Below are 21391 nucleotides of genomic sequence, written 5' to 3' on the forward strand. Positions count from 1 at the left end.
AGAGCCACACACAGGCTCTTCCCGGATCCTGCCTGATGTCCCTGTTCTGGGAAGTACTGTGGTTGTGGGAAGAAGGTCAGCAGTTGTGCAGAACATTTAATAAGTTTATTATAAAAATAATGGGGATATGGAGGGCATATGGAAGCTATGGAGAGCTAGGCTGGTTATTTCTGGGGTCCATCTAGGGTGTTCCACTCAGGAGATGGTGGCACTAAGGGCTGCCTGGAGCTCCTCGGGGGCAAAGACGCCCAGCTCTGTGATGATGCCACCAGTGATGAGGTCGTGGGGGGTGACATCAAAGGCAGGATTCCAAACTCCAATTCCTGCAGGGAAGAGGAGAAGCAAGAAGGCAGGTATTTGGTCAATGGATGTACTTAAGCTATTGTCACGTCTCCCTCATGGTGGTTCTAGGCGTTGGGGAATCCTTGAGAATGTGGGGATCCTTACCCCCCAAATACACAAATGCATGGGTTTTGACACCCAGTTATAAGTTTAGACACCCTGACATTCCCAGATTGTTGCTAAGAAGGCTTCAGAGTCTTATACAGGTCTACCCTACTTGTGCCTGCTCCAAGAATCTCTTTAGGAACCTCCAAGAGTCCACCCCAGGGCCTTTGCATGGACTGTGCTCTCTGCCTGGATGCTTTCCCTCAGATATGCTTATGATTTAATGTTTCATTTCCTTTCAGGTCTTTGCTCAAATGTCACCTTCTCAGTGAGAACTTCACTAATCACCCTGTTTAACCCACTCTCTGAAGAGACACTTCTCGTATCCTTCTGTGCCTCGTTTATTTATCCCCTTCTGAAAACATACATTAGAATTTTACTCTTTGTCTCGTCTGTCATTTGTCTCCCCACTGGACTGTCAGCCCCACCAGAGTAGGGACTTTGTATGTCTTTTTCTTTTCTCGGTTGTGCCAAGAGGCATGAGGGATTTCAGTTCCCAGACCAGGGATCAAACCCAAGCCCTCTGCTATGGAAGCATCGTGTCTTAGCCGCTGGACTGCCAGGGGTCCCACTTTTAGGTCTTTCTTCACTCCTGTATCCCTGGCTGCTAGCATGGCAGCTGGCATTGATCAGGCACTCAAAATACCTGGTGAATGAATAACAACCTCTTACACAAGAGGCTGCAAACTGTTTTCTCGGTCTCAATTATTTTTTTAAGACCACCAAATTATCAGTCAGCTTTCAAAAAATCCCCTGGAGAAAGGAATGGCTACCCACTCCAGTATTCTTGCCTGGAAACTCATGGCCAGAGGAGCCTGGTGGGCTACAGTTCATGACGTCGCAGAGTTGGATACGCCTGAGCAACTAACACTTTCAGTTTTCAAAATGTGGGAGATTTTATCCATATAACATATGTTAAGGCTTCTCTTGGTAAGGCTTCTCTTACCGTGGGGCCTACATTCCTATGACCCTTGGCCACAGCAGAGTACTGCGGTCGCTGGATTGCACCTGGTCCGTGTTACCCAGCTTTCTTGGAGGGAAAAGCAGGCTGGGTTGTCAATTCCGCTTTCCATGGTCTTGTGGATTTTGACCAGTGCTAAATAATTAAGCCCCTAGGAAGGCAGGGGCATCAAAAAACACTGAGAAAATTTTTTTCAGAATTAATGTATCTATTTTTATTTATTTATTTACTTTTCATAGTCTTTTCCATTATGGTTTATCACAGGGTGTCGAATATAGTTCCCTGTGCTATACAGTAGGACCTTGTTGTTTAGCCGTTGTATATATAATAGTTTGCTAATGTGTCCTATTTTTAGAAAGCTATAAGGAATCACAGCAGAAAACAACAGAATATTAGGACTTCCCTCAGCTTAGTTGTACAGTATTGTTTTACACTTATTCCATATTTGGAGTAAGGGATGCTGGTCTCATTGTATTTTCAGTGCTTAGAAGTTTTAACTGGTCTTTTTTTTTTTTTTAATTCTTTTTCCATTTAGGTTGTTATATAATATTGAGCAGAGTTCCCTGTGTTATACGGTAGGTCCTTGTTGGTTATCCATTTTAAATATAGCAGTGTACATGAATCTTTGAACTGAAACGTGAGTTAAATTGAATAACTTGATATCTATCCATCCATCATGTGTCCAATAATGTCTGACTCTTTGCGACCCCACGGACTGTAGTCCACTCAGCTCCTCTGTCCTTGGAATTTTCTAGGCAAGAAGATAGAAGTGGGTTGCCATCTTGTCCAGGGGATCTTCCCAATCTAGGGACTTGAACTCGCATCTCCTGCATTGCAGGTGGGTTCTTTACCTCCAAGCCATTGGGAATGGATATAGATATAAAAATAAATAAATATACCAGTGTGTACATGTCAATCCCAAACTCCCTAACTAACTGGTCCTTTTTATAAAAGTTTTCAATTGTAACCTGTTTCTATTTAATAAGCACTAACTAAGGGAAAATTCTTCAAGAGATGGGAATACCAGACCACCTGACCTGCCTCTTGAGAAACCTATATACAGGTCAGGAAGCAATAGTTAGAATTGGACATGGAACAACAGACTGGTTCCAAATAGGAAAAGGAGTACGTCAAGGCTGTATATTGTCACCCTGCTTATTTAACTTATATGCAGAGTACGTCATGAGAAACGCTGGGCTGGCAGAAGCACAAGCTGGAATCAAGATTGCTGGGAGAAATATCAATCACCGCAGATATGCAGATGACACCACCCTTATGTCAGAAAGTGAAGAGGAGCTAAAAAGCCTCTTGATGAAAGTGAAAGAGGAGAGTGAAAAAGTTGGCCTAAAGCTCAACATTCAGAAAACGAAAATCATGGCATCTGGTCCCATCACTTCATGGGAAATAGATGGAGAAACAGTGGAAACAGTGTCAGACTTTATTTTTTAGGGCTCCAAAATCACTGCAGATGGTGACTGCAGCCATGAAATTAAAAGACGCTTACTCCTTGGAAGGAAAGTTATGACCAACCTAGATAGCATATTGAAAAGCAGAGATATTACTTTGCTAACAAAGGTCCATCTAGTCAAGGCTATGGTTTTTCCAGCAGTCATGTATGAATGTGAGAGTTGGACTGTGAAGAAAGCTGAGTGCTGAAGAATTGATGCTTTTGAACTGTGGTGTTGGAGAAGACTCTTGAGAGTCCCTTGGACTGCAAAGACATCCAACCAGTCCATTCTAAAGGAGATCAGTCCTGGCTATTCTTTGGAAGGACTGATGTTGAAGCTGAAACTCCAATACTTTGGCCACCTCATGCGAAGAGTTGACTCATTGGAAAAGACCCCAATGCTGGGAGGGATTGGGGGCAGGAGAAGGGGACGACAGAGGATGAGATGGCTGGATGGCATCACTGACTCGATGGATGTGAGTTTGAGTGAACTCCGGGAGTTGGTGATGGACAGGGAGGCCTGGCATGCTGTGATTCATGGGGTCGCAGAGAGTCAGACATGACTGAGCGACTGAACTGAACTGAACTAAGGACCAGGCACGGTTCTTGATGTCACCTGGGTTAACTTGTTGAACGTCCTGCATGTATGAGGTAGGTCATAACAATAGCTCATAGGGCCCTTATGGATGAATTTTAGGCACCTGGCTACAGTCAGGAAGTGTGGTGAAGCTGAGAAATATCTGTCTTTTCAGAAGCACTTGACCAGGTGGTATTCTTAACTTCTTATCCAAGTGAGAAAACAGAGGTGGATAAGAACAAGACAATTCGCTCAAAGTCTCCTGACTCATTACCGTACCTTCTGACCATGGAAGGGGGCATCTCAGGTGGCACAGTGGTAAAGACTATGACTGCCAATGTAGGAGACGTTGTTTGATCCCTGGGTTTGGGAAGATCCCCTGGAGAAGGGAATGGCTACCCACTCCAGTATTCTTGCCTGGAGAATCCCACAGACAGATGAGCCTGGCAGGCTACAGTCCATGGGGTCACAAAGAGTCAGATACTACTGAGCACACACCAGTGAATCTGACCTCCAAGACATGTCTGCTTTAATAACATGGCTTGAAGGAACTGCCTCTGTCTTAGAAGGCTGATGATAACCGAGATGCTACCTGCCGCATGACAGAGTCAGGGTGCCTACACAGAGGTTCCCAGGCACTGTGGTGTACCCCTCTCTGAGTGGAAGGCTTACCTGGTGCCGCTATCCTGACCCCATTGATGTCGGTCAGCTCCTGGCCGGGACGCTCCTCAATGACGATCTCCTGGCCTGTCTCTAGGCGGAGGTCACACGAGGAGCTGGGGGCAGCCACATAGAAGGGGATGCCGTGGTGCTTGGCCGCGATGGCTAGCTGGTAGGTGCCCACTTTGTTGGCTGTGTCGCCATTGGCAACCACACGGTCGGCTCCCACGACAACAGCTGGAGAATGAGATGCTGGGAGTCAGGATCCAGCCCTGGATGCTGGAGCCCTGCTCACCAGCGCCCCTGCCTGCTGACCTGACACGCCTCGGTGGGCCATGGCGGCTGCCGCCATGCTGTCAGTGATGAGGGTGGCGGGGATCTGCTCGTAGACCAGCTCGAAGGCTGTCAGCCGGGCTCCCTGGTTGTACGGCCGGGTCTCCGTGCAGAAGGCGTGCTCGAGACGGCCCAGGTTATGCAGCGAGCGGATCACACCTGTGGGGCCCAGCCCACCAGAAGAGGCGAAGATAAGACAGAAAGGGATAGATGGGCATGGTGACCCTTTGGCTAGCAGCATGGTACTCCAAACCATGCGGTCTGCCCCCAGGCCCTTGCAGTGGCTGTTCCCTTCTGCCTGGTACATGTGTGCTTAGAGAAAGCCTTCTCTGTGAGGCCTTCCAGGATTACTCCATGTTACATAGCAACCCCCACACTGCCATCCCCTGCTCTTTCTCTTTAGTATGTACCACCCTGAAATGAATCATAGGTATCTGTTGACTTGCCTTCTATTTTCTCCACTGCTGGGTCCCTAACTGCTAGAATGGTGCTTGGCAAATAGTAGGTGCTTAATAAATGTTTGTCCAATGAATGAAGGAATGCACACGAGTGAATGACGGCACACACCGTAGGTGCTTAATAAATGCTGAGTGATTGAAGGAATGGATGCATGGATGACTAATGAGGAACACGGCAGATAAGCATTTATTAACTGTATTATTTTTTTAATATTTGTTTATTTCGTTGCGTCAGGTCTTAGTTGAGGCATGTGGAATTTTTAGTGGTAGCATCCGAACTCTTAGTTGTGGCATGTGGGATCTAGCTCCCTGAACAAGGATGGAACCTGGGCCCCCTGCATCGGAAGCATCAAGTCTTAGCCACTGAACCACCAGGGAAATCCCTAAGCATTTGCTGAGTAACGAATGAATGCATTGCCTTAGTATCCAAGCACAAAGGTGGGACTGAGGCAGGCAGGGAAACATCCAGGAGAATTAAGAATCAGGTGGACTCTGTTGCCTTGAGCGCCAGGACCCAGTCCCCCAAGTCCTGGTCACAGCTACTCTAATCTTTCTTTAGGGGGCTACGCCCTTCCTCTTAGTCCTCTTAGAGCCCAGATTCCACCCACTTTCTAGGCACATGGCTCAGGCGAGGCCTATTGAGTGATTGATCCTAGATGGGTAGGTGACTCCATCATGGCCTCCAAGATACAAGGAGACTTTTTGGACACTGTCGAAATAGAGATCCTTGGTTCTTTTCCTCAAGATCTGAATCCTGGCCAAGCAGTCATGATGCCACTCTGGAGGAGGGCAGACCTTAGGGATGGGCATAGAAAGATCCTGATGCTACTGAGTCCCCAGATCCAGCCATACCTGAAGCCAACCCCTTGAGTGTGTTTCTGTGCAACAACTAATAAATTCCCCTTTCTGGGGGATGCATTAAGTGGTTTGGGTTTCTTTCTCTTTCATCCATAAAGGGCCCTCCCCCATTCCTGTGGATGCCCACTCACCTAGGGCTGTGCCATAGCCAGCAGTGGCCAGCGCACCAGTGTTGCAGTGGGTCAGCACGGTCACCTTGCCACCCTGGGGTGCTGCCCGCTTTAGGAGGTGGTGGGCTCCCAGGTCCCCGATGCTCCGATTGTCCCGGAGGTCTTTTTCCAGCATGTCCTCGGCCCAGCAGATCACTCTGAGGCCAACAAGGGGCTCTGAGCACCAGCCACCAGGCTTCAGCGCCCACCCAGCCCCTCTTCACTGCCCAAGTCTGCTCTACTAGCGTTCTCTTGCTGAAAGCCTCTCTCAGCGTGAGGCCGGTCCCTTCTTCTACAACCATCTAACTGTAACTCCATTCGCTCTTGCAAAACATTGTACCAGGCATCTCCCGTGTGTCAGGCACTGGAGAATAAGACAAAAAACTCCTCTGCTAGGGAGCTGACACTGGGGTTGGGGAGGCAAATGATTAGCAGACAATAAAGGGAGGGAGAAGGCAGCAGTCAGGAGACAGAGGGTAGGGGATGAATTGTATTATATGGGGGATGGGGAAGGCAGAAACCTGAGACCTGAGGGAGAGGAGATTTAGGTGGATATCTGGGTCCCACAGAGTCGGACATGACTGAAGCGACTTAGCAGCAGCAGCTGGCTTGCAAACACTGAGTGTGCAAAGGCCTTGAGGCAGGAGCAAGTCTGGTGGGGTTAGTGGAGAATACCTGTGTAGCAGATGTGGAGGGAAAGAGTGGGAAGACAGCAGGGAGAGGACCAGGGCTGGAAACAAAATTTCTCAAAAGCAAAAACCAGGTAAACCAGGTGGCACTGAAAAGGGCCTCTAAGGGCAGATAGGGCTGGGGACGTTTAGAGAAGACACAGTCAGGGGATTAAGTTCAAGGACCTTGGGGCCAGGCGGCCCGGTGTCAAGTCCCAGGCCTGCCTGTGTGGCCCTGGATTAAGAGCACCCTGCCTCAGTTTCCCCAACTGTAGAACTGGCAGCTGTGCACCACCACCACCACCAGTGAATGGATGAATAGCCTCAGGTCAGAACAGTGCCGGGCACATGGCTCCTCTACCTCTCTCGCACCGCCTCCTCCGTTGCGCCCTCCCGCTCCGCCTCCTGGGCCGCGAGGTCGGCCAGGTCCCGCGCGGCGCGGGCCATGTTGACGGCGGTGGGCCGGGCGGTGACAAGGAAGCTCAGCGCGTCCCGGACGAAGGCCACGAGTGCGGCAAGGCCAGGTCCCCCGGCGCCAGCCTGCAGCTCCACGGCGAGGCTGAGGCAGCCCACGAGGGCAATGGCTGGGGCGCCGCGCACCTGGAGGGGGAATTGGGGGCGTCAGGGACAGCAGTCAGGGGAACCACTCCCACCCCAACCTGAGCTCCGCCACGCGACTCCACCTTCATAGCACGGATGGCTTCCCAGGCCTGGCGCACCGAGCCCACCGCTTCATAGCGGCTCTGCTGGGGCAGCAGCAGCTGGTCGAGAATCTGTAGTGAGCCCCGCGAGTAGCGGATCGCCTCCAAAGTCATGCTGTCACAGTCGCGCTCACCACTCTTCTCCGGGATCCGGGGGCCGAGCCGGAATATGCGGAGGGGGCGGGGCCTCCCCGAAATAGGCGCATGCGCACAGTAACCCCGCAGGTTCCGGTAAATCGCCATCCGTAAGTCGGATCCTGCCCCACCTTCCCAGCCGAGCCCCGTTAGCAGCCCCCTCTCAGACGGTAAAGCGTTTTTCTACAATGTGGGAGACCTGGGTTCTATCCCTGGGTCGGGAAGTTCCCTGGAGAAGGAAATGGCAACCCACTCCAGTACTCTTGCCTAGAAAATCCCATGAATGGAGGAGCCTGGTGTCCATGGGGTCACAAAGAGTCAGACACGACTGAGCGACTTCTTTCACTTTCCACTGTTAGTGCCCCCGTCACTATTTTGGGAGCAACGACCTCAAGCCATATAGCACGACCCCCAAGTTCCTGGTGGGCACCCTCAGGAGCGCGTACTGCCTGTGGTCTTATGTAGAGCAAGGCCCCAGTTGGGGTCCCAAGATGGAACAAACCCTTCTTGCTGCCCTGAGACCGTCCCTTCCCCGCAGGGAGGAAAGTCCAGTGGGCTGTGGGCCACCACCCCTCCGGACGGCACATTACAAGTTCTGAGAGATTAAGCCAGAACCTCAGCCCTAAGAGGGCCGCGTGTCTTAACTGTTCATGCTGTTATCTCCAACAGCTAGGACAGTGCCTGGTGCATTGCAAGCGCTCGGTCAATGAGCAATGATCCTTCTCCAGAGTTTAGGGGAAGGCGGTGGGCCATGAGCCTCCTGGTGGGTGCAGCCCTCACCTGTGCACTCCATCCTTTGCTGCTTTGGGCCAGGATGCGGAGCACCCCACGTGCCTGCCCTGTTATCCAGTCCCCTTTTCATCCCTCACAAACTCAGCCTGTTGTTCCACCACCTCCAGGAAGTCAGCCCTGATTTCAGGCCAGCCTGGGCTACTACATTTAAACCCTTATCAAGCTGGGTGGGGACCAAGGCTGTGATCAGGGCATCCGCACTGGGTAGAGATGCTGGGCAAGCTTCATTGGGTGGGTGGCTGGGGGCAGAGCTCCTGGGCCCATTTAGCAATCTGAGGCAGGGGCAAAGAAGCAGGCTTTAATGTTGGGAGGTCTGGGGTCCCACAAGGCACAGACACCCTCTCCAGGACCAAATAAATAACTCCATCACCACGAGAAAGTGAGGTGTGCACAGGGGTGGGGACTGAGCTCTCCAAGAGCTGGTGGGCCAGTGGGGCTGCAGCCTGGGTGGGGCCGCAGCCTGGGTGGGGCCTCCTGGGTGAGTCTTGGCCTCTGGAGTGAGTATGGACTGTGGCATCACTCACTCTCGGAACCGGAGTAGTCAGCCACGAGGGAGGAGCTGAGGCTGCAGGGCTGTGGTGTGTCCTGAGGGTTGGCTGCCTCAGGGGAGGTGTCTGGCGGGGGCTGGGGTCTGTCCTGACAGCTCTCCTCCTGCCTCAGTGGCCTGCTGTTCTTGGGGGTCTCAGCTGTCTCCAGAAAGCAGTCTCGGGGGGATGCAAGCCTGTTCTGGTTGGCCCCCTCTGGCATCTGTGGCTCCCCAGACTTGAAGGTTTCAGCCGGGTGCTGAGGGCTCTCTGGGACCTCCCGGGACCGCCGCCGCACGATGCCCAGGTGCCCCATGGTGACGGGGGAGCTGGTGGGAGTGGCTCTGCGGTTCTGGGCCAGTTTCTTCAGGACACTGCTAGCTTTGCTGCTGCTGCTGCTGGTGCTGGCTCCCGGGGTCGGGGGGAACCAGGAGCGGCTGATGATCTCTGTCCGCTTGAGCTTCTGCTTGTCCTCGTACGCTGGGGGGGAGAAGGAGGTCCAGAGCCGCCCTCTGCCTGAGCGCCTACCCCCCATCTCCCCCAACCCGACTCCCCACGCCCACTGGCCCCCACGCACAGTCCAGGGTGTGGAACTTCAGCAGGGCGGCCAGTCTGCGGTCATCCTCTGTCTCCGGCACCAGCGGGATGGCCAGGCTGGCCTTGGCCTGCAGTGCCTCGTCCCTCTCCTCCTCCTCCTGCATGGCTTTCTTCTTTTCCTGTGTCGGGGTGGAAGTGGGCGGAGAGGGACAGCGCTCAGTCACTCAGCTGTGTCCGAGTCTTTGCGACCCTACTGACTGTAGCCACCAGGCAGGCAAGGATACTGGAGTGAGTTGACATTTCTTCCTCCAGGGGAGCTTCCCAACCCAGGGATCGAACTCTGGTTTCCTGCGTCTCCTGCACTGGCAGGCAGATTCTTTACCACTGAGCTCTACAGAGCAGCCATGGGGAGGGAGGGTGGGTGTCAGAGTCATGCCTCGTCCATGCCCTCTGAGCTGGGAGCTGGCATGGGCATCCCCTCAACTCTCCTCCCATTTCCTCCTCTTTCAGTTTATGTGAGGAAAGGGCCTCACGCAGTGCTCGGGACATAGAACTTGTTCAACAAACAGCAGACACGACTGTTATTACTATGTGTGCCATTGGGTCCTTCACTCATTCATTTTTTTTTTTTTTTTGGCTGTGACTCAAGGTAGGCAGGATTTTAGCTCTCTGACCAGGGGTCAGACCCTCGCCTCCTGCAGTGGAAGTATGGAGTCCTAACAACTAGACTGCCAGCGAAGTTCCCAGCCATTCATTCTTTCCACAAATACTTACAGAATGTCCTTCTAGTGTCAGGCCTTGTTCTAGACACTAGGGACACGGCAGTGAGCAGGGAAGAACCCTTGCCCTGCTGAAGCTGACGTACGAGTGGGTGAGTGAGACAAAATGATGAGGAGAAAAAGAATAAGCGTTGGCAGGGGGTTCAACTTTAAATATGGCACGTGGTGGAGCGGAGGGGTAGGGGCAGTCTCCCTGAGAAGATCATGTTCAAGAAAAGATGTCTAAGTGAGGCAGTCATGTGGGTTTTAGGTGGAAGGGTGTTCCAAGGGGGAGGGAACAGCCTGTGCAAAGGCCCTGAGGCAGAACTGCACTTGCCAGTGAGGTGGCCAATGTGGCCGGAGCAGAATGAGCAAGGGGAAGGTGGAGATGGGGGTAGGAAGGGCAGAGGGCAGAATATTTGGGCCTGGTGGGCCATGGGGAGGACTTTGGGTTCTACTTAAAGGAAGTAGGAGCTGTGGAGGGCTCTGAGCATAGCAGGGATGTGGTCCGGCTCAGGTGCTCACGGGTGCCCTCTGATGGCTGTGAGGAGAACAGGCTGTGGGACACGAAGCTAGGAGCCACTGGGGACCAGCATGGAGAGACGGTGCTAGTCCAGGCGGGAGACGATGGAGGCTGTGGATGTTGGCAGAGCCTGCCAGAATGTGCTGATGGATGCAGACGTGGGGAAATAATGGTGGTTATAACAAGAGGAACAAGGCTGAGTGCCTGGAAGAACAAAGATGCTTCTATTACTGAGACAGGGAGGATACAAGCAGGGCAGGCTAGGGACTGATGGGGTTTCCCTGGGATGTTATGTTTGGGCCCTCAGACACCACTCAGGGATGCCCAGAAGGCAGGGGACACACAACTCAGGCTATAGTCCTGGCCAGAGGGACACACTTTTAGTAACAACTAGTAAGAAAACCCTTGGGCTTCTGTGATGGCCTAGTGGTTGAGTCTGCCTGCTAATGCAGGGGACATGGGTTTGACCCCTGGTCTGGGAAGATCCCACAGGCCACAGAGCAACTAAGCCAGCACGCCACAACTACTGAGCCTGTGCGCTGCAACTGCTGAAGCCCGAGTGCCTAGAGCCTGTGCTCCTGCAACGAGCGAAGCCACAGCGATGAGAAGCTTGCACACCGCAGCCAGAGAAAAGCCAGCACAGCAGTGCAGGCCCAGCACAGACGAAAACGAAGAAAGATTACTCAAAAAAGCTGCTGGGCCAGATGCCCCCCGGGCACTGAGATGTAGGGAGGTGGTCCCCACATGGTGGCTGGGGAAACTGCGGGTGAAAGGACTGCCTATAGTTAGGGAGTGATGGCGCACAGGCTGGACCTGGCTCGCAGCCCACTTTGCCTTCTCCCTGCTCCACTGTTACGACTCCCTGGTGGCTCAGACGGTAAAGAACCTGCCTGCAGTGCAGGAGACCTGGGTTCAGTCCCTGGGTCAGGCAGATCCCCTGCAGAAGGCAATGGCTACCCACTCTAGTAGTCTTGCCTGGAGAATTCCATGGACAGAGGAGCCTGGTGGGCTACAGTCCATGGAGTCACAAAGATAAGACATGACTGAGTGACTAACTTTCACTTTCTTCGCTCCACTGTTGGTGATGCCTCACCGCCTGTGGTCCCAACCCTGGGCCGGAGCCCCACTCACCCGGAACCTTTTCCGAAGCATGCTGTTGAGGGCAAAGTCGTCCTTCCAGGCGCTCTGGGCCTCCTGGATGTGGCTCAGGGTGGGGAGGGCCTTCTTGAGCGTGCTCCGGTCAGCCTCTCCGTGCTCCAGGCGGAACATGGCATCCATCTCCAGCTTCTGCTTCTTCTCGTGCTCTGCAAGGGTGAGAACGGGGCTGGGCCTTCAGGGCCCTGGCTGAGGACCAGGGTTGGGGTCCGAGCCCACCCACAGCGCTCACCTGTGGTCAGCACCTGTTCGTTGTCCTCCATGTCCCAGCGCTCCTCCTTGCGCTGGGCGCCGCTCACAATCACGTAGTCACAGTTGGCGGGGTCCGTCTGCATCTCGATGTAGTTGACACAGAGGTGGCATTTCATCCTGAACCTGGGAGGGCGGAGGGTGGCAGGCGGGAATCTGGACACTGTGGTCGCCCTGGGACACCCTGCAACCCCTGCCTGCTTCCCTCCATCTGTGTGCGTTACATCATCAGCTAACATTCGCGGAGAACCTGCTGCACGCTGGTCTGTGTCTGGGGGCACAGCCGCGGGTGACACGTACAGGCCCATCGCCCCAGCACTGACCTTCTGTCTGGAGTTTATGTGTTCATCCCGTGCATTCGTTCATTCATTCACTCATTCACTCAACAAACCCTCCCAAGCCAGGCTGCTCTGCGGCAGGCTTGGTGCCAGCCGCTGGGGACACGGCGGTGAAGGAAGCCGACCTGCTCTCGGCAGGGCTGATGTTCTAGTGGCAGCTGAGTGGGCGGGGAATGCTCAAACCACCGCAGCGCTGGGTGGAGAGCACTGCTTTAGGAAAGGCCTCTCTGAGAGGCGACTTTGGAGCAGACATCCAAGGAGGGAAAGGGGGCCTTGCAGATGTCTGGGGAAGACGTTCCAGGCAGAGGGCACCAGAGAGGGATTATGTGAGGAGCAGCGAGGAGGCTGTGTGGTTGGAGGAGAGTGAGTGATGGCGAGGGTGGGAGGAGGTGAAGGCAGGGAGGGGGCTTTGTGGGCCACGGGGAGACCTGAGATTTTTAGTCCGAGGAAGGAGGGAGCCATGGAGGGGTCTAGGTGGGGTGTGCCCAGACTGACAAACCATGCTGGTTTCCAGGAGAGACCCGCAGGGGGTGATCTTCAGGCAGACGGTACAAGCCTCCCTCCCACTTAGACTTCTGTGTAGCCCCTCAGCCCTCGGCCCACCAGATTGCCTCTACCTGTAGATTGGGGTTGTGTAGTAATTGCCAACCTTCTTCTTCTCTGCATTGTAACGAACACCTGGGAGGAGAGGGAGAGAATGAGGCTAGGGCGCACCCTCAGCGTCTTCTCCTGGGGTGGTGGGGGCCAGACAGGAGTGGTGGCATTCCACTGGCCTGCAGGGGAGACACCTCCGGAGATTCAAGCGGAAAAGAGCCTTTGGGGCTGTGGGATGGGTGCTCAAGCCACAGAGGGTGGTGGGTTGCAGCCAGAGGGCCTGGGTTCAAATCCTGGCTCTGCCCTCCCAGCTGCGAGACCTTAGTCCAGCTGCCTGGATTGGACAGAGATGACTATGACGGCCACCACACAGGGCTGATGTGCACACATGGAGCACTTAACACAGGGCTGGGTGGCAGTGATCGTCCCAAAAGGGCTGGTTTTGGGACTTCCCTGGCAGTCTAGTGGTTGGGACTCCTCGATTCCACTGCAGGGGACGTGGATTCAAATCCCTGGTGGGGGAACTAAGACCCCTCAAGCCACACAGTGCGGCCAAAAATAAGTGAATAAAGTGCTCAGTGGACAGCACGTGGCGCGTGCAAGGGCTTGTAGGCTTGGCCTGCCGCCGCCCCTAACCCTTACTGTTGCCTTTAGCATTTGAACCTGACTGTGCCCACAGGTGCACAGATGGATGCAGAGACAGGGGTCTGAGGCCTGCGGTGGGTGACTCGGCCCTCCTGGCTTGTGTTTCATTCTCTGCAGTGCAGACATCCCCAGCCCATCCCACAGCACCCAGCCCAGGGGAGAGCCTACAGGAGCTGGTGGCTTTCAGAGGGAGGGACCAGTACAAGAAGGAAGGGCCAGGTCACCCCAGTGCGGAGGCTGAGTGACCCCTCTAACACATCCCCCTGATCAGACCCAGCCAGGGACACCTGCTCCAAAGGCCATGACGCTCTCAGGGCACCAAGAGCAGGGCTCAGCTTGACCTTCAAGGCTGTGAACTAGAGCAGCCCCCAGCCTCCCAGGGAAAGAAAACCAGTGGGCCACACTATCCACCACCCCAAGTTCTGTTTTTGTAGTTTAAGCCTTTTTCACTTAGTAAAGCAAGATCAGAGCCCAGAATATATCATCTAATTAGTGGGGGGAAAAAAAAAACCCACACCCCCAAACCTGGATATTCTCTAGAAAAATAATAAAGGCCCACCCTTCTTTTTTCCTTTCTCTGCACTAAACACTTTGTATGCCATGCAGGCGGGCACTCATATCATGTCAATTCAGAGATGGGTAAACCGAGGTGCATGGAGGCTCTGTTGCCTGCTAAGGGTTACCCAGCTTAGGGAGTGGCAGGGACGGGATCTGAACCCACAGCCTCCTAACTGCTCTGCCATGAAGTGGCCACAGCCCACCAGTTACTGGGGGTAGGGAAGGGGGGAATCTATCTTCTTCTCGACTCTTGACTGGGGCGTCAGCGAGATGGTCTCTCACAGCACTTAGCAACTTAGGGGCTCGCTGGCCATGGGGCTGGATAGTGGGGGGCGGGGTGGGGAGAAGGCAGCTCACCCATGCCGATGTGGTTCTTGCAGCCGTCGCACCAGATGTTATAGGGCATCTCAAACCTACACAAACAGAGAACAGCTCATTTGTCCTTGTCCGCACGCGTTCTCCCTGGGTGTCCATGCCTGAGACTCTGGCTGCAGTTACGCGGCAAAGGGCGTGGTGACAATCAGGGCCTTACCTGATGATGAGGATGCCCTGGGACAGCTTCCGAGCCCGCTCCCGAAGCGGGTGGCTGTTGTGGTATCTGTTGAGCGAGCCATGCTGTGTGGTAAGGAAGAGGGAGCAGATTAGCACTGCTGAGTCGGGGGAGCTCAGGTAATCCCTCCATGTTTCTGGGAGGCCAGGTGGTTTTGCTTCCCCTTTGGACCTACGTATGGGGAGACTGTGGCACAGAAAAGCCGAGTCAACAGGGACCACCAGCCAGGATGCCCTGATTCATTCAAAGGCCCATACTGAGCGCCCAGCATGGGGACACAGCCTGAACGAGACAGATGCGTGTCCCTGGCCTTGAGCAGTAGACATTCCAGGTGGAGAGATGGACAACATGCAAAGAAATAAACTGTGTGTCAGGGAGTTGTGAGGGCATTGAGAAAAATAAAGCACTCAGTCATGAGACGGAACACAAGGTGGCGTCAGGGAGGCCCTCTGTGAGGAGAGACTTAAAGGAAGGAAAGCAGCCTTGTGGGTCAAAATGGGCAGAGGTTCCTGGCAGAGGGAACAACGAGGAGGCCAGAGGAGCTGGAGCCGGAAGGGCGAGGGGATCTCATCCTGGCTCCGCTGGAAACACGCCACATCCAATGCTGGGTCCGCTGAGGACCACACTGACCACCCAGGAGGGAAGGCTGCCCCGAGACCCAGGTGGTGAGCGTAAGGCAGGGAGACTGCTCACGCTGCCTGGGCTTCTGCAGCCATGGTTCTGACTCCAGGAGGGGATGATGTGTGTGGGCCCCTGCCCAGGGGTTGCTTTGCTATTGCGGACATGGAGAAGGAAGGCTGCCCCTTACCTTCTCAGGGTTGAAATCCGGAGGGTAGTACTTGTTTACGCCTTTCCTTTCACCCTGGAAAGCAGAAGAGAGACGTGACTTAGGGTGGGTCCTGCAGGAGACCTACCTGGGCAGCCTCAAGGGGCGAGACCTGGACGAGGGAGACAGGGACTCCCTGGAGGCTGTGTGGCTGAGGACTGGAGACTTAGGGAGAAAAAAAAAAAACCCAGTCAGGACTTCCCTGGAAGTCCAGTGTTCAGGACTTGGTGCTTTCACTGCCGTGGCCCAGGTTCAATGCCTGGTCAGGGAATTAAGATCCTGCAAGCTCCACGGCTCCGCCAAAAGAACAGAACAAATCAAAACATGCTCCACCGCCACTGCTGTGGAAAATTCCACGAGGGTCACTCTCTCCTAGCACAATGGCTTTCACGGTTATTTTGGGACTGTGACTTAAAATAAGACACATTTAACACCACATACACACGTAATACAGTTGAAGCACGGGTTTCAGGAAAGAATCATCATCCAGCGGTGAGAGTCTCTCTTTTAACTGCTAGCAGCCACCCGCTGAATTGACTCAGTGATCTACCAAAGCAGTGGGTCTCACACCTGGCTGCACGTTATGACCATAGATTTATATTTTTTAAATATTTATTTATTTGGCTGTGCCAAGTCTTATTTGCAGCAGGTAGGATCTAGTTCCCTGACCAGGGATCGAACCTGGGCCTCCCGCATTGGAAGCACAAAATCTTAGCCACTGGACCACCAGGGAAGTCCCCGAGGAGTTTCTAAACCACATAGACACAGCACCTGCTCTGGCGCCCAGAAATGGGCTTTTCCTTTCTTTCTTTATTTTTTGGTGCGGTTGTTGTCGTTGTTCAGTTGCTAAGTCATGTCCCGCTCTTTGCAGCCCCATGGGGCTCCTCTGTTCATGGGATTCTCCAGGTAAGAATACTAGAGTGGGTTGTCATTTTCTTCTCCAGGGGATCTACCCAACCCAGGGATTGAACCTTCGTCCCCTGCGTTGGCAGGAGAATTCTTTACCACGGAGTCATCAGGGAAGCCCATTTGAAAAGAAAAATTATTTCTTTGCTGTCCTGCGTCTTAGGTGCAGCACTTGGGATCTTGTTCCCTGACCAGGGAAGTCACAGGACACAGGGCTTTTCAGAAGCAACCTGGAAAACATGTTGCTACATATCCTTGTGCATATATGTTTGTCTGCAATAACCAAACGGTGGAAGCAACCCAGGTGTCCATTAATGGATGAATGGATAAACAAACTGCCGTGCAACCATGTGACGGGATATTACTGAGCCATAAAAAGGAAGGAAGCTCTAGTACTTGCTACAATGTTTTAACAGATAAACCTTAAAAGCATCCTGGTAAGTGAAAGAAACTGGATACAAAAGGTCACATGGTACAGGAGTCCCTTGACATGAAAGGTCCTGAATAGACAAATCCACAGAGACAGGAAGCTGACTGGGGGTTGCCAGGGACTGGGAGTGTGGGTGGACAAGATGAGAGCGAGTGCTATTGGGTATAAGGTTTCCTTCTGTGGGTGATGGAAATATTTTGGAACTAGAGAGAGGTGGTTGTTGCAAAATATTGTGAATATACTAAATGCTGCTAAATCACATGCTTTAAAATATTCATGTTACTTTATGTGAATTTCACCTCATTTTTTAAAAAAAGGAAAGCAAAAAAGCTCCTGGGGTGATTTTAGCTCGCACAAAAGTTTGGGCTTCCCAGGTAGGCTCCAGTGGTAAAGAACCCGCCTGCCAATGCAGGAGACACAAGAGATGTGGGTTCGATCCCTATGTCGGGAAGATGCCCTGGAGGAGGGCATGGCAACCCACTCCAGTATTCTTGCCTGGAGAATCCCCATGGACAGAGGAGCCTGGCAGGTGACAGTCCATAGGGTCACGCAAAGTCAGATACGACTGAAGTGACTTAGCGTGCACGCATGCCCAAAGTTTGAAAACCACTCCATTGAGAAGACCATGATGCAGAGTTTAAAAATACCTTAGAGCTTGGGGTCAGGGGTAGGGATGGGGAAGGAGACGTTTAGTGGGAAGAGGAGGCTACTTAGGGGGCCCCTTCCCCATAACAAAGACCAGAAGAGAAACCCAGTGAGCACAGCCCATCTACTTACCATCTTGGTAGCTGCCTACAGGTCCTCGCCCTCCACGTGGCCAATCTGAAAAGATGATGAGACACTGCTTTGTGGACTCACTGCCCAGTGCTGCCCTTCTGGACAGCTCAGCAGTCCACAGATTCCCTGTGAAGATGTGGGGGGCTGTGCGTGGTAGTCCTCCCCCTAGGTGTAGGAGGCATCTGTGGAGTGGTTTGGCTGTTTGGAAAGGGAGTGTCCCATCCACTCTCCATCCGACATCTATTTCCCAGCTGACACTTCTCACCCCTCCATGGCCCCCATCATTGCTCACCCGGAGGAGTACCGTCACCTCCTCGCTAGGCTCCTGGCTCTGGCCTTGACTCTCACGGTCTGTTCTCCTCATAAGGGCCAGAAGGATCTCTTCAAATATAAATCTGAACTACAGCTCTCCTGCTTAAAAGCCTCCAGGGGGCTTAAAACCCTTCCCTGGTGGCTCAGGGGTAAAGAATTCACTTGCCAGTGCAGGAGACTTGGGTTCGATCCCTGGTCTGGGAAGATCCCATGGGCCACATAGAGCAATTAAGCCCCTGTGCCACGACTATTGAGCCTGCTCTCTGGAGCCCAGGAGCGGCAATTATTGAGCCCACGGGCCGCAACTACTGAAGCCTGAGTGCCCTAGAACTTGAACTCTGCAACAAGAGAAGTCACTTGTCAGCAATAAGAAGCTGGCACACTGCAACTACAGAGTAGCCCCCACTCACCATATCCAGAGAAAACCTCGTGCAGCAACAAAGAGCCAGCACAACAACAACAAAAAAAAACAACCTTCCAGGGATTCCCATGGCTTTGAGAATCAAGTCGAGTCCCTTTCCACGGCCTGCGGGGCCCCTGCTTGCCTCCCCAAGCCCAACTCTTACCCCTCTCCCTCTCCCTGTTCCAGTCACACTGGCTTCCTGCCTTAGAAGGCTCACGAGGTGCAGGCCCACTGCCTCAAGTGCTATTCTACCAGCAGTCCGTTGTCACGGATCTCAGCTCAGACATCACCTCGGTGAGAGGCCTCACCTGACTACGTGACCTCAAGTCACTTCCTCCCTAGACTTTCTATCATGTCATCCTATGTCTGTTTACTTGTTTACAGTCTGTCTCCTCTGCGAGGTCATACTGTGCTACGTCTGTGGCACCCAGGACAGTTCCTGATAAATGCTGACTGTGTGAACCTCTGATAATCGACTGAGGTTCCATAAGGACCAGTGTGAATGAATGACACAGGGGTCAAATACCAGGCTCCTTTCACGGGGGGTGGGGAGACATCCCTTCCCCCTGCATGTCCAGAGGAGACTTTCCAGTCAAACAGAAGGAAGTTCAACCTGATGCTAAAGAGAAACGCTATGAGAATGTGGGGTTAGCAGATGCAAACTCTTATAGATTGGATGGACAACAAGGTCCCACTGTATAGCACAGGGAACCCTATTCAGTATTCTATGATAAACCGCAACGGGAAAGAATATCTCAAGAAGAATGTGTGTGTATATATATATATGTATATAAAATGTATAACTAAATCACATTGTTGTACAGCAGAAATTAACACAACATTGTAAATCAACTGTATTTCAATTAAAAAAAAAAACTAAAAGAAATTAAAAAAAGAGAGAGAATAGACATTATGAGGGACTAAAGTATAGTCCAGAATGGGGACTGGCAAATTTTCTCCACTGAGGGCCAGGATTTCTGTCTCAAAGACTCACCTCAGCCAGAAAGTAGCCGAGTATGTTAATGTGTGGGTGTAGCTGCATCCTAGCAAAACTTTATTTATGGACACTGAAATTTGAATTTCGCACGACTGTCACCTGTCACAAAATATTCTTCTTTTGATTTTTTTTCCCAACCATTTAAGAAGTTAAAACCATTTTGTGCCGGCGGGCGGTACAAAAATCAGGCCGTGGTCTGATTTTGGCCTGTGAGTGGAGTTTGCTGGCTCCCTAGGCTGGAGTCAGAAAGTCTCTAGTAATTTCTGCCAACTTAGCTGTGTGCTTTCTAACAGTTACTGTATGTCACACACTCCACTGACGTTATTACTATCTCCAGCTGGCAAACCAGCATGTGTCAGCTTAAATAACTTGCCGGAGCTCAGAAGCTGATGGGAAGGCAGAGCCAGGGTGAAAAGCCTCAGATATAAAGTCTTCCACCATCCCATCCTGAGCCCCTCTACACCTCAGATCCTCCACCTATAATGTGTACCCTGGACCAGATTCTTCTAAAGTCACTTCCAAACTAAAAATACTAACAAAACAGCAAGTGCCCACCCAAGCTTTCAGTTCAGTTCACTCACTCAGTAGTGTCCGACTCTTTGCGACCCCATGGACTGCAGCATGCCTGGCTTCCCTGTCCATCACCAACTCCCAGAGCTTACTCAAACTCATGCCCATCAAGTTGGTGATGCCATCCAAAACCATCTCATCCTCTGTCGTTCCCTTCTCCTCCTGCCTTCAACCTTTCTCAGCATCAGGGTCTTTTCCAATGAGTCAGTTCTTCGCATCGGTGGCCAAAGTACTGGTTTCAGCTTCAGTCCTTCCAATGAATACTCAGGACTGATTTCCTTTAGGATGGACTGGTTGGATCTCCTTGCAGTCTAAGGGACTCTCAAGACCCAAGCTTTAGGGACACACAGTTCCCTGGGCTGGAACTCCAGCTCCATTCCTCACTAGCTGGGGAACCTTGGCCATTGTCTGAGCCTCCCTGAGTGTACAGTTCCTCATCTGTAAACAGTGGATGACTGCAAGAAGACTTTCTGTGGTTGCTGTAAATGAAATAACATACTGCGTAATGCCTGCACAGAGTAAGCACTCCACTTCCAGGAACTGGGGTCTTTCAGTGGTTTTATCACCCCAGTGAGTAGCACAGGTTGGACTATAGGGGGGATGTATAGAAATCTCTGGTTTTTGGTGTCAAGAATAACACTGACACCCATTGGCTCAGGGCATAATGCTGGGGCTTGGATCCTGACTCTGCTGCTTTCTAGCAGTACAGGCAAATTCCTTCTCTCTCTGAGTCTGTTTTCTTACTTGTAAAATGGGGTTTATAAAAGTATCAACCTGATAAGGCTGCTGTCAAGACTCGTTGAGTTAAATAAGGATCTAGAACAGCGCCTGATGCAAAGTTAAACGATGGTCGTTTTGATTATTTCTCATGACAAACCATTTTACAAGCATCATTTTACAAAATCTTCACCACGACGCAGCGAGGTAAGGCTTACTGTCCCTAAGGAAAACCTGAAGAGGTATCGGATATGGGCCGGGGTCCGGGGTTTGGGGTCGCGGGCGGCTTAGTGTACCAGGCCCACGTCCGCAGAGCTCCGTGGACCCGGCACTTTCTCCCCCTTCGGGCGGCTCACAGGCCTGGTGAGGAAGTGGACAGACCCTTAGCCAAACCGGGCCTGCCGGCCCCTCTGCCCTCCCGCACTTACCTGCCCTCCTGCTGACGTCACGGCGAGTCTGTCCCGGAAGTCCCTTCTGGGCGCGAAAGGGGGCGTGGCGCACCCTCCGCTGACTGAGACGCCTGCGCGAGGCGGGGCGAGGCGGCGGCGCCGCGCTGATGGGCTGGATGCCGAACACGCCTCTACCTCTCGGCCGCTGGAGTAGACCAATCGGGCCTGCCCTTGCCAACTGCACGCCCGACACGTGCCCCACCCTCGCCCCGCCCATTTGCCCGACCCATTCTAAGGCCCGCCTTTCAGACCGCGCGCTCCCCACAGCCAGATCCAGCCCGCCTAATCGGTGGGGCGAAGGTGGGCCTGTCCCTAAGATGAAGAAAGTGAAGTCGCTCAGTCGTGTCCGACTCTTTGCGACCCCATGGACCGTAGCCTACCAGGCTC

General features: G+C 52.8%; 2 protein-coding genes across 2 annotated transcripts; both read right to left on the bottom strand.

Moving 5' to 3' along the window:
* Positions 1–83: 83 nt before the first annotated feature.
* Positions 84–8194, bottom strand: MRI1 (methylthioribose-1-phosphate isomerase 1). Its single transcript, XM_069589220.1, has 6 exons — positions 7242–8194; positions 6920–7158; positions 5873–6048; positions 4408–4584; positions 4105–4329; positions 84–323 (listed from the first exon to the last, which is right to left on the bottom strand). The coding sequence occupies exons 1-6, from the start codon at positions 7500–7502 to the stop codon at positions 196–198; spliced, it is 1206 nt and encodes a 401-aa protein (XP_069445321.1). The 5' UTR covers positions 7503–8194; the 3' UTR covers positions 84–195.
* A 269-nt stretch (positions 8195–8463) lies between these two features.
* YJU2B (YJU2 splicing factor homolog B) lies at positions 8464–21137 on the bottom strand. The gene is made up of 10 exons (XM_069589221.1): positions 20984–21137; positions 17557–17601; positions 15426–15479; positions 14600–14682; positions 14425–14480; positions 12888–12948; positions 11916–12058; positions 11660–11832; positions 9288–9426; positions 8464–9190 (listed from the first exon to the last, which is right to left on the bottom strand). Exons 2-10 carry the CDS (start codon positions 17557–17559, stop codon positions 8703–8705), a joined length of 1200 nt encoding a protein of 399 aa, XP_069445322.1. The 5' UTR covers positions 17560–17601; positions 20984–21137; the 3' UTR covers positions 8464–8702.
* Between the last annotated feature and the right edge of the window lie 254 nt (positions 21138–21391).

The sequence above is a fragment of the Ovis canadensis genome, chromosome 5, assembly GCF_042477335.2.
Source record: "Ovis canadensis isolate MfBH-ARS-UI-01 breed Bighorn chromosome 5, ARS-UI_OviCan_v2, whole genome shotgun sequence".
NCBI lineage: Eukaryota > Metazoa > Chordata > Mammalia > Artiodactyla > Bovidae > Ovis > Ovis canadensis.